General features: G+C 40.1%; 1 protein-coding gene across 1 annotated transcript; it reads right to left on the bottom strand.

Annotated features, from left to right (window-relative positions):
* Positions 1-1,222: 1,222 nt before the first annotated feature.
* On the bottom strand, positions 1,223-2,161 carry LOC101545114 (olfactory receptor 6C2-like). Its single transcript, XM_004601915.2, has one exon. It carries the CDS (start codon positions 2,159-2,161, stop codon positions 1,223-1,225), a length of 939 nt encoding a protein of 312 aa, XP_004601972.2.
* Between the last annotated feature and the right edge of the window lie 14,546 nt (positions 2,162-16,707).

Raw genomic sequence — 16,707 nt, 5'->3', positions numbered from 1 at the left:
GATGGTCAGACTTCTTTGTCAAGACCCTGAACAAACGGTTTGAGGCTCTTCGCATTTCTGGAGCAAGCAGACGCCATTGGTGTACACTAGCATGTGACAAGGACAAATGGAGACTTACAGATGCCCGCTCGAACAAATTGATGAGCAACGAGATGACAAGTGATACAAGTGATTTTTGGTACACTACTGATTTTTTGGGGGGACTGGAGGGATAGCATAATAGGTAGGGTGTTTGCCTTGCACACAGCCACCTGGCTTCGATTCCTCCATCCCTCCCGGAGAGCCTGGCAAGACACCGAGAGTATCCCACCCACACGGCAGAGCCTGGCAAGCTACCCATAGCATATTCAATATACCAAAAACAGTAACAAGTCTCACAATGAAGACGTTACTGGTGCCCACTCGAGCGAATCGATGAGCAAGGAGATGACAATGCTGCGGTGCTATAGTGCCATTGACGTTTGTATTTTATATTTAGATTAGAAGGAATAAGGGACATTACTTTGCCATGATTTTATACCAATTCAGGTTTTATTGTAAGACATTAACAAGATGAAGTTAAGTATTAACACAGCTTCCATTTTCAAAAAAAATTAAGTCTTAATCTGATTGAGATGGGAGAAAATTTTAAGGATAAAAAATGTTGGTTTTGGTAACACTTATATTACAAAGACAAAGTAATGACACAAAATGGCTTTCCTTTATATTTACATGTATTCAATACACAACACTATTTTTAATCTATATTTGCAGGCTGAAAGGACTTGACAAGTCTGAAGATTAGAAAGACATACATTTCCAAAGAGTAGAAATTTTCCATCTGAAAATGTTGCATACCCACAGTTCTCTCTCAGCTTCTTTCAACTCCATTACATCTCACCATTGTGAGATTGCACAGCTCCCAGGACCCAATTTCTATTTTTATTATTATTATTTTATTGAATCACCATGAGATAGTTACAAGCTTTCATGTTTGGGTTAAAATCTCACAATGATCAAACACCCATCCCTCCGCCAGTGCACATTCCCCACAACCGATATCCCAGGTATACACCCCCTTTCCCACCCTCCCCCTGCCTCAGGGCAGATAATATTCCCCATACTCTCACTCTACTTTTCGGCATTATGGCTTGCAACACAGACACTGAGAAGCCAGGACCCAATTTCCAACCATATACTGATACATACTTTTGGACATCCTTTGAATTCTCAGAGTGAGAATCTAGTGGCTTTTTGAAAGAAATGCAAATCTTTTGAGAGTATCATGGAAAGATTGTCTTACTTGTTTATTTCTCAGGGTGTAAATGAAGGGATTCAACGAGGGAGCAATAGATATAGTGAGAAGAGAAACTACTTTATTTACATCCACATCATCCTTAGCTGAAGGTTTGATATACATAAAAATGCAGCTACCATAGCTGAGGGAAACCACAATCAAGTGAGAGGAACAGGTGGAGAAAGCTTTCTTCCTTTGCTGGACAGAGGGCAGTCTGAGGATCATCCTGATGATGCTGATGTAGGATACAGCTACACCCACAAGGGTCGTGATGAAAATCAGCACAGCACAGGCAACAACCATCTGCTCTATGAACCAAGTATCTGAACAAGAATTCTTCAGTAATGGAGAAGCATCACAGTAGTAATGATTAATAACAGAACCACAGAATTCCAGAAGAAGGCCGAGTCCTAGAGGTGGGGAAATAACCAAGAAGCCAGATGCCCAACAACAGATGATGAGAATCCTGCAGACTCTCCTGTTCATGATGGTCACATAATGCAGGGGTTTGCAGATGGCCACATAGCGGTCATAGGACATCACAGCCAAGAGGAAAAAATCTGTAGCGCCAACGATGTCAATAAAAGCGATTTGAATGAAGCAGGCCTCGAGAGAGATGGTCTTGTCTCCACTTAAAATGGTGTATAAGTATGCAGGGACACAGGCAGTTGTGAGTGAGAGTTCCAAGAAAGAGAAATTTTGAAGAAAAAAATACATGGCTGTTTTTAAATGAGAATCCACCAAGATCAGAACCATTATGGCCAGATTCCCAAGTACACTAAACAAATATGTGAGAAACAGAAAGATGAAAACCACAATCTCTAGTTGTGGGTCATTTGTCAATCCCAGTAAGATGAATGTTGTGACAGAAGAATGGTTTCTCATCGCTGACATCATGGTACTGTCCAATCTTCACATAAAAGTCCCAGAACTTGCATCTGAAGAGTGATTCCAAAAATACGATTTAAATAAGATTAAACAATAACTATAAATAGCAAACACAGCCATATACTTTTCCTTATCTAATTAGATATTCATAGTCGTTTCCTTAGCACCACTGAAAATGTACCCCAGGAAAGCTAAACTTATGAGAAGTTTTTCTTATTACTGATTCCAAAATATTTTCAATAGTTCTTAGCGTTATTTCTCACTACTATTTTCAACTAATCTTCAAAATTATGGGTCAAAGAACTATGAAAATAGCCTGGGTACCTGCTTTACTTGCAGAAGATCATGGTCCAAACACGAGCATTGCATGTTCCCTTGAGTACCACCAAGCTCTGAACCAGAGTAGCTTCCAAACACTGCCAGTTGTGGTCAAAAAAATTATACATGTCTGAATATATACATTCAAGTTAAAATTTCTCTGTTACATCAGAAATAGGCTGCCTTTGAGTTATGCTTGGTGGGTCACAGAATGTCTTATTCTACTTTTAAATTCAAAAGCAAATGTGAAAAGTTCTTTTCTTCAGGATGCAACATTTTATAAAATTAAAATTATGGGGTAATACACTTGTGCCTTTTTAGATTCTACAGGTCTCTCCTCTACTTAAATAGGCATTACTGACAGGTTAAGTTAAATTTCTCTTAAAGAGTTAATCATTAGATAGCCCTTTCTCTTGATCTAATTGAAAGTCATAGGTATAAATAGCAGCACTTTGCTTTCTCTATTTCATGACAGCAGAGGTACAACCTCATATTTCAGTAATATTTGGAGATTAAGTATAGACCTTAAAACAGTTTGTCTGGATGAAATCAAATTATGTCTTTCATTTAAAAACTGAGTCATGAGATCTCCAAGTTCACTCGGAGAGGAATTGGGCCTCCTCCCCCAAGGTCCCTACCTTTTCAGTAGCTTGGCAGTCACACCCACACACTGCCCCTGGCACCATGCATCTCATGAATGGCCAAGATCCAGAGACTCTGAAATCAAGCTCCCAGAAGACAGCGACACAGAACTTCCCGAATCCAGGGCCAGGCTGTCTCACTGGGACAACTCAGAGGGGGCGGGTTGAGTTTCCCTTTGCACCCCAGCAGAACCCCAGGAGCCAAAAAACCTCCAGAATTCAACTGCATCCATGCTCAAGGCCGCTCTCCACAGGCTTGGATGAGCCTCACCCAGAAGGGAACCTGCAGAAAAACCCAGGTATGCGAGACCCGTGACTGAGATCTCCAAGTTACCTTGAAACAGGACTGGGCCTCCACTCCCATGCCCCTAGTTTTCCAGTAGCTTGGCAGTCACACCCACAAACTCTCCCCCTTCCCTGAATGGCCAAGAAGAGAGCAACATAGGCCTTACCCATGAATGAACCTGTATAATCATATTCTAAATTTCGGAATTCCTGGACCTCTCACACTCTAGCCCATGGATGTACCAAAAATAGCACACATTCGTTAGGATTTAACATATAGGCTTGCAGCCTCATACAAGGGCTTAAATGGCCCCAGGATGAAACACAATAATCTCATATACTTTGCTTTTATGATGGTGGAAAGGTGCATGGTGGTGGGATTGGTGTTTGAATATTAAATGCAATGAATTTTTGTGAACCACTATATAAAAATAAAATAAAATTTGAAAAAACTGAATCACTTTGGGAAAAGTTCTGTACCCAGTCTTCAATTTGTAATGTGAGTCATGGGGGTTCCTGATGGGGGAGGGGGAAGAGGAGGGAAAAGGGTGGAGATGTCAAGTAAGATAAACCATATTACATGCTTACAGTAATGTATATCACATAATTAAACATTATACATATATTTAATGTTATTTTTCTTATTTTCTGAGAGCAATCTTTGATGTCATCTCAAGATACTTAGACATATGGAAAACCCATTTTCTCTCTCTCACTTCTCCCTTTCCCCATCCACATTTCCGTCTCCTTTTCTCCAATTCTTGCTTTGACACTTTATCCCATATTTGTAGATCTACTTTCTCAGTATCAAACAATTCCAGTTATCAACTCACTAAAAAAAACTCAAATACAATTAGAAAAATATTCTCCATTCTTTTTACTTTAAATACGTTTCATGTTAGGACACATGTTAATGTATATATTCAAAAATAAATTATTATAACTGCCAAGTACATCATTGATATTTACTTTTTTCATACAACTTTTATTTTTTCTTTTTTTTCTTTTTTTTCTTTTTTTTATTGAATCACCATGTGGAAAGTTACAAAGCTTTCAGGTTTAAGTCTCAGTTATACAATGCTCAAACACCCACCCCTTCACCAGTGCATATATTCCACCACCAAGAATCACAGTATACCTCCCCCACCCCACCTCCCAGCCCCTCATTTTATCTTTTAACTAACAATAAGGACTTGGACTTGGGCCCCCACATGCTGCCTGAGCCCATGTGCTGCTTGTGCCCACGTGGCCGAGCACATGCGGTGCCCGAGCACATGTGTTGCCCACATCTCCCCTCTTGAGATGTGGACTTTCATGCTTTTGTGTCTAAAGCTCAGATGTGTGTAGGGGCTCTCCCCATCCTTGGGGAAGCCCGCGTTCTCTCTTGAGCACATTACTCTTACTCTCCTCTCTCCCACTTATCCCTTCCTCCTTCCCAAAATAACCTCCAAATAAAATCTGTTTACATCACTGCTTGTCTACTTCTGAAATTCTTTTCCACAAGCGAGACAAGAACCCAGTAACCCTGGGTCTCAGGTGGTAGAGGCGGTTGGGGAGAAAGTGACCATCTTTCTCCTCCCCACTTCACATAAATCACCCATGGGGCCCACCGACATCATTTGGTGACCACAAAGGGACTGCAGTGAAGAAATCCACGAAGAAGAAGGTAATCTGTGGAAAATCTGCTGTGGAGTTATGCTCCCTTGGAAATCTCTGGGGGGGATGGGGGAGGAATGTGATAACTTCTGTGTGAATGTGTGCATGCATGAGCACCCCATACATCCTCCTATCAGGCATGATTTTGTGGCTCCACGACCTGGTACTCTTAAAGTCCCTCTAAGTCATGGAGCTCGAGTGGGCTGCCTGCGATTCCACAGAGTACAGCACTGGCATAGCTGCCAGTCTCAAGTCTCAATGCTGAACCACCAAGGCCAAGTTCACCACTGGCCAGGCAAGCATCCGAGTGGTCTCTGCAAAGAGGCACCCCTTCATTGTCAGTTTTGCATCATGTTCACTATGGGAGGCACCACGGGAGGAAAGCCCACGAGTGAGAAGATTCTGGGAAACTAAGGCAGATCAATGTCCAGATAGAACATCCTTTCCCGACCCAGTCTCAATCTAATCAGAGGATCAGCTAGAGGTCAATTGTAATGCTAATGAAGGCAGCCTGAAGTTTGTCAAGCTCTAGGCAAAGTGAGACAGAGAGGGGGAAAAAAAGGGAGGGTAAAAAATAGGTTAGAAGCCCAAGGAAGGAAGCAAACCTGTGGGGGACCGGGACCCTGGGAAAAGGAGAACTTAGCCATTTCCCCAGACAGGGAGTGCCCACCAAGATATTGTATTATGAAACAGACATCCCGTACCAAGGGCGAGACCCACAAAGATGACAGGCATGTCATGTTCCAGCCTGCTGATCCTCCTTACTCAAATGCCCCGTGAATGCCCCAAGTGATCCACCCTGGCCCCCTTGCAAAAGCCTTGTCCCTCAGCCTATATATTCTGTATACTTTCCTTCAATAAACGAGACCTTGACAACAGTTCCTTGCTTGGTCTCCCTCTTCTTTCTCGCCCTTGCTATTTCAGGTAGCGCCTCTTCAGACCCTGGAATAACTTGGTCCCGCAGGACGGAACACAAACCAACAATATGAGCACTGGTGAAGGGATGGGTATTCGAGCATTGTATAACTGAGATTTAAACCTGAAAACTTTGTAACTTTGTAACTTTCCACAATAAAAAATTTTAAAAAAAAAAAAAGCAGAGATGTAGCAAGCTAAGAAAGGCAGAACTTTTTTCAAGGAACAAGGTTTTTTACAGCAGAGCCTGGCAAGCTACCCGTGGCATATTCAATATGCCAAAAACAGTAACAAGTCTCACAATGGAGACCTTAGTGGTGCCTGCTCGAGAAAATCAATGAGCAAAGGGGATAACGGTAACAGTGACAATAATAAGACCGATGCCCAAGTACATGTAACTCAGTGCCTGAGCAATAGGAATACTGCAGTTGTTCTAGCAACAACCCAATTACTACACTCAACTACATTAGTCTACTCAATTGTTTTCTATCTTTAAAGTCTAGGTTTCCTCTGTTGATTACAGTGCTATCAGCTGGATACAGTATTGGGCCTTGTAAGGACTGGCTAGCCCACAGAGAAGTGTATTGTATCTCTGAAGCAAAGACCAGATTAGAGTCTTAGAAAAGTCTTGAACTTGTATAAAGTATACTATTGATAATTATATACTGAATACATGCTGAAATGCAAATGCTTAGATGTATATATATATATATATGAAGTTGGATGAAACATATTGTTGTAATTAACACCTCTTGTTTCTAATTATTGTACTATCAGAAAATTTTGAATTACAAACATGTCATGCGATTTCTATTCTGCCAGACTTCTTGATTATCAGGTTCTTTCACATTGCAGAAAAAAAAAATAAAGATCTCCTCATAACACAAATTCAATTGTTTCCTAATTTTACTATTTGTCAATCCACCCCACAAATTCCTTGGAAGTGTATGCCCTCTAGAAATCAGAAAACTAAGTTCTATTTTGTCTTTGGGAAGTGAGTAGCCTCAACTTTCACCATGCACACACTTCTTGTAGTTTTTTTGTCAGCTTATAGACACCATGATTAGAAAAAGGAACATAATCTGAGACTCTGAGATGAGTAGTTTTAAACTCTTTGATTTGGATCATACTATCAGAGGGATCTCTAAAGTTGAATGCTTACCAAAGATAACTGACATAAGAAAATGGATCCTTGATCAATCAGGCAAAGAGGAAATACCAAGTGTTTAATTTTACCTTCTTGTCAATAAATTAACTGTACTTGGGAGTGTGTCATTTAATAATTCATAAAATTAGTTCTGGTCACACTTCCAATCTATAAATAGGTATATATATGCTAAATAATCTGGAAAAAGACTTTATAAAAATAACAAAACCAATAGATATTTAAACTAGCTATTTATGTGTTTAATTAAGAGAGAGAGAGAAAAGTGAGAAAAGTGCCTGCCACAAAGGAGTGGTTGGAAGGGCACAGGAGATAGGATATTCGACATTAGTTGTGGGAAATGTACACAGGTGAAGGGACTGGTGTTGAACATTAAATGACTGAAATCCAATCATTGACAACTTTGTAACTGTGTATCTCACTATGATTCAATTTAAGAAAGAAAAAAAGGAAGGGAAGGAAGAAAGAAAAAACGGAAGGGAAGGAAGGAAGAAAGAAAGAAAGAAAGAAAGAAAGAAAGAAAGAAAGAAAGGAAGGAAGGAAGGAAGGAAGGAAGGAAGGAAGGAAGGAAGGAAGGAAGGAAGGAAGGAAGGAAGGAAGGAAGGAAGGAAGGAAGGAAGGAAGGAAGGAGGAAAGAGGGAAGGAAGGAAGGAAGGAAGGAAGGAAGGAAGGAAGGAAGGAAGGAAGGAAGGAAGGAAGGAAGGAAGGGAAATAAAGAAAGAGAGTGAGAGAGAAAGAAGGAAAGAATGAGAGAGAAAGAAAGAAAGAAAGAAAGAAAGAAAGAAAGAAAGAAAGAAAGAAAGAAAGAAAGAAAGAAAGAAAGAAAGAAAGAAAGAAAGAAAGAAAGAAAGAAAGAAAGAAAGAAAGAAAGAAAGAAAGAAAGAAAGAAAGAAAAGAGAATCCACGAATACTATCTTTTTTACTCCCTGCATAAGGGCATAGTCTTAAATCTATGCTCAGGGATCACTCCTGGCCGGCTCAGGAGACCCTATGGGGTGCCCGGGATAGAACCCAGGTGAGCAATGTGCAAGGTAAGTAAGTGCCTTTCCCGCTGTCCTGTCACTCCAGCCCACTTCCTCAGGTACTACCTTTGGAAGTTTGCCTGATTTGAGAACACCCCAGGGCTTACCTTGATAGTCTTCAGTGTTTCAGCTGGAAGGTAAATCTCACTTGACTCCCATAATAAAAATGTGTAAGATCATCTCGTTGCATTCCTATCCTAGGAATTTCTCCCTAGGAAACTTACCATATATCTATGTAGACATGTTTTCTGAATTTACAATGCCATCCTAATTTAAAATTAGGAGAGATTTCTCTGCATTCATAGTCACTTAAAATCATAATAAAGTTCAAGGGATAAAGGAATTAAGAAGCTTTCTGCCTCTGCTAAAGAGTGTTCTGGTGGCAAACACACTTTTGCGTTTATGGTCCTATTTACTCCCTCCATCTGTAATAGGAATGCTGAAAGCACCTGAATAAAAAAGTCCCTGGGGACCTCCATTCAAGTCTCTAATGAACTTAAACTGCAATTTACTTTGTAAAAACCAATACCTACACTAATTACCAATAGAGACAATGTCCCTAGAGTGAAAAAGAGGCAAAGCTAGCAACAAAGTAGAATAATAAGAATCAAATGACAAATAAGAAACTCTGCTTTCAATTATCATCTCTCATGTACTGCATTGGATAAGAAGATAGTCCTTATCTAACTGTGTAAAATAAATACTTAATGTGGTACAAGACAGTTTATGTAAAGACATAAAGACAGTTATGTAAAAATGTATAAGAATTGTAACATCCAGAAATCTTATTTGGTGACATTGCTCAGGATTAACCAAATGAAGCAGCCTCATAGAGTAAGGTGTCCACACAGAGGGACATGTAAATTCCTTCCAGCACACCTGCTGGTTCAGCATCCCTGTACCTCTATGTGATCACCAACCCATAAGACACACCTTCCATCTCTTCAAGAGTTTTTATAATAGTTAATTTTCATCTTTCCCTGTACATCCACCTAACGTTGCTCCGCATGTGTCTTTCACCTAACCACCATGTTAATGCTTGTATCTCCTCAGTGTTCCTTCTACTACAATCTCCTTTGTTCTCTGATGTACAGGGGGGAAATCTGTGTCACCTGTTTCTATCAGCAGTATCCCTTCCTGTCCTGAGTTCGTTGTTCCTCTTGAGAGTGAAGAAAGGAGACTCCTTCATATTGCAGCTCTATTCACAGACCAAATAATAGAAGTTGGAAGTCACTGAGTTTTCCAGGACTCCAGTGAGTTTTCCCTCTAAAGATAGAAAGATCCACTTGTTTGCTTTCAACTGAATGTATTTGGGCCAGAGCAACAGTACAGCAGATAGGGCACTTCCCTTGTCTGCAGAGGAACGGGGTTGATCCCCAGCATCCCATATAGTCCAGAGAACCCCTGCAGGACAGACCTCTGAGTGAAGAGTCAGGAGTAAGCCCTAAACACAAGCCAAATATGACCCAAAAACAGAAATAAGCTGGGTGAGTTATTGTAATCTTTGCACTGAAGGAGGTAGTCTCAATTTTGAGTACTCTCAGAATCTAACAGGTTCACCAAAAATTGGCTTCCAGGAAGAATTCATAGTTGAAAAGAAGTGAAAGTCTATTAACAATTAAGGCAGGAAGGACTCTGACATAAAGGTACATGGAGGAAAATGTAGGCAGAACCCCCCATGACATTAAAGCTAAAGACATCTTTAAGGATGAAACCCTACTGACTAAGTTATCGGAAACAAACATAAACAAATGGGACTACATTACACTAAGAAGCTTAGGCACCTAAAAAAAACTGTGAACAAAATACAGAGACAGCCCACGAATGGGAAAAATTATTTAACCCAGTAATTTGCAGAGTACTCTAAGTAGTAAATAGGTAGAAAAGGTAGCAAGTAGTTAGAAAGAAATATCCTCTTTTATCTTGGCTTTATTTTGAGCCTCTGCAATTTTTGAAAAATTGGTGAAATATGGAGGAACCTCTTCCCAAATCATAAATGCTAAACCTCAGATGCTACCTTCACCTTAAAACAAGCCTAACTGGAGGAACCAGTTGGGATGGGAGATGCATGCCAAAAGTAGATAATGGACCCAACATGATGACCTCTCAGTGTCTGTGTTGCAAGCTATAATGTCCAAAAGTAGAGAGAAAATACGGGGAATATTGTCTGCCATAGAGGAAGGGGGAGGGTGGGAAAGGGGGGGCGTATACCCGGGATATTGGTGGTGGGGAATGTGCACTAGTGGAGGGATGGGTGTTTGATCATTGTGAGATTTTAACCCAAACATGAAAGCTTGTAACTATTTCACAGTGATTCAATAAAATTTTAAAAAAAAAAGCCTAAAATCTAACCAGATGTTGACAATAGAAGCGTGAATCTTGATTCCTTGTTTCTGGAGAATGTTCAAGGTAGAAATAAAGAGCAGACGTGAAATTACAAGGCAAAAGTATGGTTCTAAGTCTTAGTATTGGGCTGGTTCAGGAGAAGAAAACAGAATACGGAGATTTAGTTTAATAGAATTTAGGACCTAAGCTCCGTCTCCTCAAATTCCTTCCTTCTGGCAATTTCTTTCCTCCCTGGTTTCTTCCAGGTTTCCTCTTGTAAGCTCTGTGCCTTCCATGCCATTGTCATGTTCTTTTCATAATATCCTCAACAAAACCCAAGCAATAGGGAAGAAATTTTGCAATGTGACGCTATCAGAACTGCAATCCAAGCAGTGAAAGTGTTTGGACTCGAAATCACACAAGTCTTCAGGACTCCCGCAAACTCCTTCATAGAGGAGAGAAGGATCCATGCATCTTCCCACAGGAGGAAGTTGGGAGGAACAAGAGTTTAATGGACATAGCAAAGCAGTAAGAATCCTTCACCCACCTACTTCCATAGCTGCCTGTGCCTCAAACTATAAAACCTGCCTGTAACCTGCTCCAGCAGAGAGAGGATTGGCATAATGTGGAAGGCTGAGAGCCCTACCTCCATCCCGAGAGCACAGGCAAGATGGTTTCCACCGTGAATCATCAAAGCATCAGATGCCCGTAATCAGACCTAGGGCAGTCTTTCTCAACATGAACAATAACCCCCTCAGGCACTGGAACAATCTAGGAGAGGAGGAGGAGTCCCAGGAGCAAGGGATAGAGGGGTGCTTTCTGTTTGCTCCTTTTAGAAAAGATTTCCATGAGTCATTGAGTAATGCTTTTCTCTAAGAAAAGGGGGTGCTCCTGCCAAGTAAGTTTGGTAACCTCTGACCTAGAAAATTAATATGGAACTACTTTCATGATTCCTAGAAAAGACCTTAGGTCTAGTCAGACGAGGAAAGGGAACAGTGAGGGAATTCAAACTCAGGCTGTTTTCCCACTCAGGGCCGTCTAGAAGGAAAGTTCCAGCAAATCAAACTTCTTCCTTTACACCAAGATCTTTAAAAGTAACATCTTCAAAACAATCATTTCGTATTAGAAAAAGAAAAAGAAACATTTAAGTTTCGTTATAGTGACAGAATAAGTCAGGACGAAGGTTCTTCAAAAATTAATTTTCAGGGTTTGTTCCTTCAAGCCCTTGTTCTCCTTCAAACAAATGTCTTGCTTGCTTGTCTCACATTTCTTTGCTTGCCCTTTCAAGTTCTTTTTCTCTCTTAAACATATATTCCTCCCCTTCTCCTCCCCTCACATATTTCTAAGTACTGATCAATAAAAACTGTCGCACTTCACAATAAAAAGAATTTTATTTTTAGGAAAGATAAATGGTAAGTCTAACAACAAATTTTTTAAAACTACTATATTTTCTAGTGGTACATTGAGTCCTGTGCACATAGAGAAGTGTTAAACTATATCCTAAAATTCACTAATATTGTGAACAATAAATCAACAAAGGGGCAAAAATATTTATTGTTAAGAAAATTGAGATACATCACATGCATACTAACACAGAGTAAAATGGTGAGAAAATAAGAGAGGAAATAAGGGAGCAGAGAGAATTGAATCTATTGAAAATATTTTTCGGTAAGAAATTCTAGATATGAAAACACAGATAATTAGAAGAAAACTCCCATGTAACGCAAAAGCAAATGCTCAGTATTGCAGATTAAAGCCATTTTAAAAATAAACAAACCAGTAAAATATTTGAATTTACGAACTCAAATAGTAAAGAAATAATATTTCAGAAAAATAAAGAAACCCCTTGAAAGTTTTTACTCATTCGAAAATGAAGCCTAGGATACCAGGGTAACAGAAAGAAATATAAAAGAAATAAAATGACTTTTATATTTTTTTCACTCCAACCCTAGAGCGATAACACAGCGGTAGGACGTTCACCTTTCACATAGCCAACCCATGTTCGATTACTCCGCCCCTCTGAGAGCCCAGCAAGCTACCGAGAGTATCGAGCCAGCACGGCAGAGCCTGGCAAGCTACCCGTGGCATATTGGATATGCCAAAAACAGTAACAATAGGTCTCACAATGAGAGACGTTACTGGTGCCCGCTCAAACAAATCGATGAGCAACGGGATGACAGTGATTATATTTTTTTAATTGAATCACCATGAAATACACAGTGACGAAGTTTTCCGTGTTTGGGTTTCAGTCATACAATGTTCTATCATCAGTCCCTTCACCAGTGTACATTTCTACATTTCCCACCACCCATGTCCACTGGTTCCTTCCTGCTGCCCTCCCCCCCAGCCCACATCTCTATGGCAGGCACTTTACCTCTCTCTCTCTCTCTCTCTCTCTCTCTCTCTCTCTTGCTCTCTCTCTCTTGCTCTCTCTCTTTCTCTCTTTCTCTCTCTCTTGCTCTCTCTCTTTCTTTCTCTCTCTCTCTTGCTCTCTCTCTTTCTCTGTCTCTCTCTCCCCCTCTCTCCCTCTCTCTCTCTCTCTCCTCTTGGACATTGTACTTTGCAATAATGATACTGAAAGGTTATCAAGAATATCCCTTACCAACTTTTAACCCTCAGATCTTGTCCTGCATGACCATGACCATTCCCAGATATTATTGTCATACTGGTCTCTTCTCTAACTTACCTACCTTTAGCCCTGCCCGCCCCCCCCCACACACACACATGTGGTTAGTTTCAACCATTGGCCAGTCCTCCTAACCCCTGTTTTCTGTGGCCATGGATATTAGTCTTCTACTATATATACATGTACATATACATATATAATTGTAAAGAGCAACGGGATGACAGTGACAGATATATCCATATGTAATTGGGGCCCTTGAACCAACTTGTTGATAGTATTTAAAATCTTGTTGATAGTATATAAAATATGTCACAATACTTTGCACCATAACTAGAATAAGACCAGGTCAAAGGTAATAAAAAAAAAATACTGTCACCATTTTCAGTCTTGGTCTCTCTAAAATCCCATGTTGTCATGGCCACAACTCTTTCCTGCTTGGACCCCAGGCATCTCCTTACCTCTCTCTTTTTCACTCACTCCATACTGGTTTCTATCCTCACAATTCCTTCGGTTGCTTAGGATCAGGACCTCCTCAGATTACTTACATGGAATGGAGTCATTTTCGTTGTCATTTTACTTTATTTGTAGTAGTATTCAATTTGTTGAAATTCTTACTTTTCTTCAGTCTTTCTTTGAACCCCTGACATTTAAAAAATTATTTATTTATTTTTTATTGAATCCCCATGAGCTACACTTACAAAGCTTTCATGTTTGAGTTTCAGTCATACGATGATCGAGCACCCATCCCTTCACCAGTGTATATTTTCCACCACAAATATCCCCAGTATCCCTACATACTCCTCCCCCTGCCTCTTTGGCAGACAGTTTCCCTATTACTCTCTTTCTACTTATGTGCATTATGAGAACCCCTGGCATTAGGTGATCTTGATTTTCTTCCATCCCTTGTCTTCTCCTTTCAAGTTTCCTTAACTGATCTTGAAGTGATGAGCCCTTTTCTACTTTTCCTTTACATGATCTGTGGTCAAGCTCAGACATTCCTATGATTTGCATTTATTTGAGTTTTCAATTTATGAGTTATTTTTGAGCTCTGGACATGAATATACATAGTCTTATACATATATCTACATTTTGGTGGACATTTTAAACTTGTGTCCAAAATTGAGCTAGAGCAATAGCACAGTGGGTAGGGTGTTTGCCTTGCATGCAGCCGACCTAGGTTTGATTCCTCCACCCTATTGGAGAACCCAGCAAGCTACCAAGAGTATCCCACCTGAATGGCAGAGCCTGACAAGCTACCCAAGGTGTACTTGATATGCCAAAAACAGTAACAATAAGTCTCACAATGGAGACATTACTGGTGCCCGCTCAAGCAAGTCGATGAACAACAGGACGACAGTGCTGCACTATAGTGCTACTATATATATTTTATATACTACAAATGAATGAAGTCATTCTGCATCTGTCCCTTTCCTTCTGACTCATTTCACTCAGCATGATACTCACCATGTCCATTCCTTTATAAGCAAACTCATGATGTCATTTTGCTCTCAGCTGCATGGTATTCCATTGTGTAGACGTACCATGAAATTTTTTATCCATTCATTCGTTCTCAGGCACTAAGATTCTTTACAATTCAGGGTATGATGAAGAGTGCTTCAATTAACATAGGAGTGCAGATGACGTTTCAGCTGTATGTTTTTGGGCCAACAAGTTATAACTCCAAAAGTGGTATTGCTGGGTCAAATGGGAACTCAATTTCTAATTTTTTGAGAAACATCATATTGTTTTCCAAAAACGTTAGACCAGTTGTAATTCCCACCAGCAGTGAAGGAGAGTCTCTTTCTCCCCACATCCAGCCAACCTAGTTGCTTTCATTCTTTTGGATGTGGGCCAGTCTCTGTGGTGTGAAATGATATCTCATTGTTGTTTGGATCTGCATCTCTCTGATGATTAGTGATGAAGAGCATTTTTACGTGTGTTTTTTGGCAATTTATATTTCTTTCTTGAGGAAACTTCTGTTCATTTCTTCTCCCCATTTTTTGATGGGGTTGGAGGTTTTCTTCTTGTAGAATTCAACCAGTAACCCCTTATTGAAGGGGTATTGGGTGAGTATCCTTTCCCATTCTATAGACTGTCTTTGTATTGTGGTCATTGTTTCTTTGGAGGCACAGAAGCTTCTTAGTTTAAGATAGCCCCATTTGCTTATCTTTGCTTCCACTAGCTTGGTCAGTGGTGTTTCATCTTTGAAGATAACTTTAGCTTCAATATCATGGAGGGTTTTGCCAACCTTTTCTTCAATGTTCCTTATGCATTCTGGTCTGATGTTGAGATCTTTAATCAATTTGGATCTGACTTTTGTACATGGTGTTAGGTCTGAGCACATTTTTTTCCATGTACCTGTCCAGTTTTGCCAGCACCATTTGTTAAAGAGGATTTCCTTGCTCCACTTTATATTTCTTCCTCCCTTATCAAAGATTAGATGATCATAGTTGAGGGTGTGTGTAAGGATATTCAACACCGTTCCATTGGTCTGCCAATCTGTCTTTCTTTCAATACCATGCTGTTTTAATTATTACCGCTTTGTAGTACAGTTTGAGGTTGGGGAAGGTGAGGCCTCCCAATCGTTGTTTCCACAAGAATTGCTTTAGCTTGGGGCTGGAGCGATAGCACAGTGGGTAGGACATTTGCCTTGCACGCAACCAACCTGGATTCGATTCCCAGCATCCCATATGGTCTCCCAAGCACCTCCAGGAGTGATTCCTGAGTGCATAAGCCAGGAGTAACCCCTGTGCCTCACCGGGTATGACCCAAAAAAGCAAAAAAAAAAAAAAGAATTGCTTTAGCTCTTTGTAGGGGCTTATTGTTCCATATGAATTTCAGGAGGGTTTGATCAATTTCTTTGAAAAAAAGTCATGAGAATTTGCTTATAAATGGATAGACATGGAGAGAATCATGCTAAGTGAAATGAATCAGAAAAAGAGAGACAGACATAGAAGGACTGCACTCATTTGTGGAGTATAGAATAACATCTCATGAGGCTGACACCCAAGGACAGTAGATAAAAGGGCCAGGAAGATTGCCCCATAGCTGAAAGCCTGCTTCATGAGAAGAGGGGAGAAGGTAGATGGAATAGAGAAGGGATCACTAAGAAAATGATGGCTGGATGAACCAGTTGCGATGGGAGATGCATACTGAAAGTAGATAATGGACCAAACATGATGACCTCTCAGTGTCTGTGTTGCAAGCCATAATGCCCAAAAGGAGAGAGAGAGAGCATGGGGAATATTGTCTGCCATGGAGCAGGGGGAGGGTGGGAAAGTGGGGATATAACGGGGATATTGGCGGTGGGGAATGTGCACTGGTGGAGGGATGGATGTTTGATCATTGTGTGATTGTAATCCATACATGAAAGCTTTTAACTATTTCACAATGATTCAATAAAATTTTAAAAATAAATAAATAAATAAATAAATAAATAAATAAATTGTATGCTATTTAAACGTTTGTTTAAAAAAAAAAAGAAAAAAGAAAAAGGTCATGGGTATCCTTATAGGAATTGCATTGAATCTGTATAATGCCTCGGGGAGTATTGCCATTTTGACAATGTTAATTCTCCCAATCCATGAGTG

This window comes from Sorex araneus, chromosome 2, assembly GCF_027595985.1.
Source record: "Sorex araneus isolate mSorAra2 chromosome 2, mSorAra2.pri, whole genome shotgun sequence".
Classification (NCBI taxonomy): Eukaryota; Metazoa; Chordata; class Mammalia; order Eulipotyphla; family Soricidae; genus Sorex; species Sorex araneus.
This window is presented reverse-complemented; position numbering and strand designations above follow the sequence as displayed.

Coding starts and splice junctions, on each gene's coding strand:
- LOC101545114 (XM_004601915.2), bottom strand. CDS start 2,161: ATGAGAAACCATTCTTCTGTCACAACATTCATCTTACTGGGATTGACA.